The sequence below is a fragment of the Sparus aurata genome, chromosome 18 (genome assembly GCF_900880675.1).
Source record: "Sparus aurata chromosome 18, fSpaAur1.1, whole genome shotgun sequence".
NCBI lineage: Eukaryota > Metazoa > Chordata > Actinopteri > Spariformes > Sparidae > Sparus > Sparus aurata.
The window spans coordinates 23,982,740-23,984,521 of record NC_044204.1 but is presented as its reverse complement, the minus strand read 5'-3'; the positions used below and the strand labels follow the sequence as shown (position 1 = coordinate 23,984,521).

General features: G+C 41.5%; 1 protein-coding gene across 2 annotated transcripts in view; it reads left to right on the top strand.

The window, feature by feature from the left end:
• The first annotated feature begins 208 nt into the window (after positions 1-208).
• Positions 209-1,782, top strand: part of LOC115568763 (uncharacterized) — a 3,727-nt gene continuing 2,153 nt past the window's right edge. The window contains exons 1-5 of one of the 2 annotated variants that reach the window (XM_030396335.1): positions 209-313; positions 458-497; positions 1,149-1,325; positions 1,509-1,635; positions 1,718-1,782. The exon at positions 1,718-1,782 is cut by the window's right edge and continues 208 nt beyond it. In XM_030396335.1, coding sequence (XP_030252195.1) covers positions 219-313; positions 458-497; positions 1,149-1,325; positions 1,509-1,635; positions 1,718-1,782 — 504 coding nt within the window. In that variant the 5' untranslated portion in view covers positions 209-218. The remainder of the gene's footprint in view (positions 314-457; positions 498-1,148; positions 1,326-1,508; positions 1,636-1,717) is intronic. The other variant, XM_030396336.1, reaches the window with a different exon arrangement.

Below are 1,782 nucleotides of genomic sequence, written 5' to 3'. Positions count from 1 at the left end.
GGCATGGCCTTGCTTCATGGTGGCCTAAAGAGGTTTTAAACAATGCAGAAAAATAAGAGCTAACGTTTAACACAAATATGGATTCTTATGTAACCCACACACCGATTTTCTCTGTGATGCTATCAATCATATTGTGACCCCCTAAGGTCAATTTTAGGGCTTCAACCCACTCACCTGGTACAGCGTACATGCGCAGTTTGCGCAAACATGGAGCAGTCATGATGCACACAAGCGCGAGAACGAAGCCTCGCCCTGATTGTTTTCTGTCCTGGAGCGAAAACACACGAATTTCAGCGAAGAGAGTTGGTTTACAGTGAGTTGAAAACCTCTTGTCTGGCGTTTTTTTTTTTTCATCATAAAAAGTGCTCAGAGTCCAGTTTTGTCTGCTCTGTGTTTATGGAACGTTGTTTACGTGATAAAAAGAAGAAGAAAAGAAAACCCTCTGCTCTCTCTGCAGCAAATGTTGTTCAACATATTCCTTTTCTGCGTCTTCTATGGTGAGTATACAGCTTCACAGAAGTAATTGCAACCGTAAGATTTTTGTAGAAAAAAAAGAAAAAGGAAAAATGTTTGATCATTTGCAGATGTGCCAATTCATGCCAGTTGTGTCATTAAAAGCCGTGTGCTGCAGCAGCTCCAGTGTTGAAAATGTTCACAACAGATTGTGTGAATGTAAAGGGAAAGCTGAATGCAGGGCTGGTTGTTTAACTTTTTTCCAATCAGAGTAGCTCAGACGGAAACAACAGCCACCAGCACTTCACTCCGTCATGACCCTGAAGTTAGTTAGTTGGGTTTAGTTTGAAAATCCAACTCCATATGTTCTTCTCTGTTAGCTCAAATCTAAACAGACAATATGATTTGTAATGATGACGCATTACACAATTATTATATTATTAAGATTAAGAAAGATTCATCTTCAATTTTGCATCTGAATGCCCTGATTTGTCACCTTTCTCAAAATTAGCCTCCAGTTGTGCCTCTATTGTGACGATTCGGTAAAAGACATTGAAGTGTATTTTGTGGGCAAGGGCATGTACTGAAACATGCAAGGGTTGCAGCTATTCCCTTCACCTATATATGAAATAATTAGTTATCTGAGGGATCAAATCTATTGAAGTTGCTGAAAGCATGTTTTCCACTTACCTCAGTATTCCCTCCAACTGTCTCTGATCCAAGGTCCATCCGTTGATGGTGAGTATGTAAATGAGTGCTATGGCAGAAGTTTTAGCCTACCATATGAATATACGCCACCGTTGTACGAGGGACCCGTGTACTTCACTCCGAGAAATGGGGGACCTAGAAAGCTACTGCTGGACAACGGTCAGGTGAGCCGCTTCTGGTGCCATCATTTATACCATCACTTGTTATCGCTTTGACATTTTTGCAGGTCAGGATCCTGAATATGACAAATGTCTGGCTTCTGTCCAGGTTAGAGCAAACCAGGTTTTAAATGGCCACAGGGTCTACACTGTCCTGAGTAAATGTATTTATGTTATCCGCTGATTCAGGCAAGGGACCCCACCGTCAGTGTTTCGAGAAGCTCAGTTAGGATCAAAGATTTGAGACAAAGTGGAACATTTTCAGGCCGATCTACTGGCGGAATTAAAGTAGAGGACGTCATACTGGATGTTGAGGGTGAGAATATTACATTACCCTGCATATTTGAATGCTCTGTATCCTCATGACATGTTTTTTTATTCTGATCGTGCTTGTTCAGATTGTGCTAGAAAGGTCACAAGGACTTACAGGCACGCTTACACCATCGATCTTCCTACAACGGCT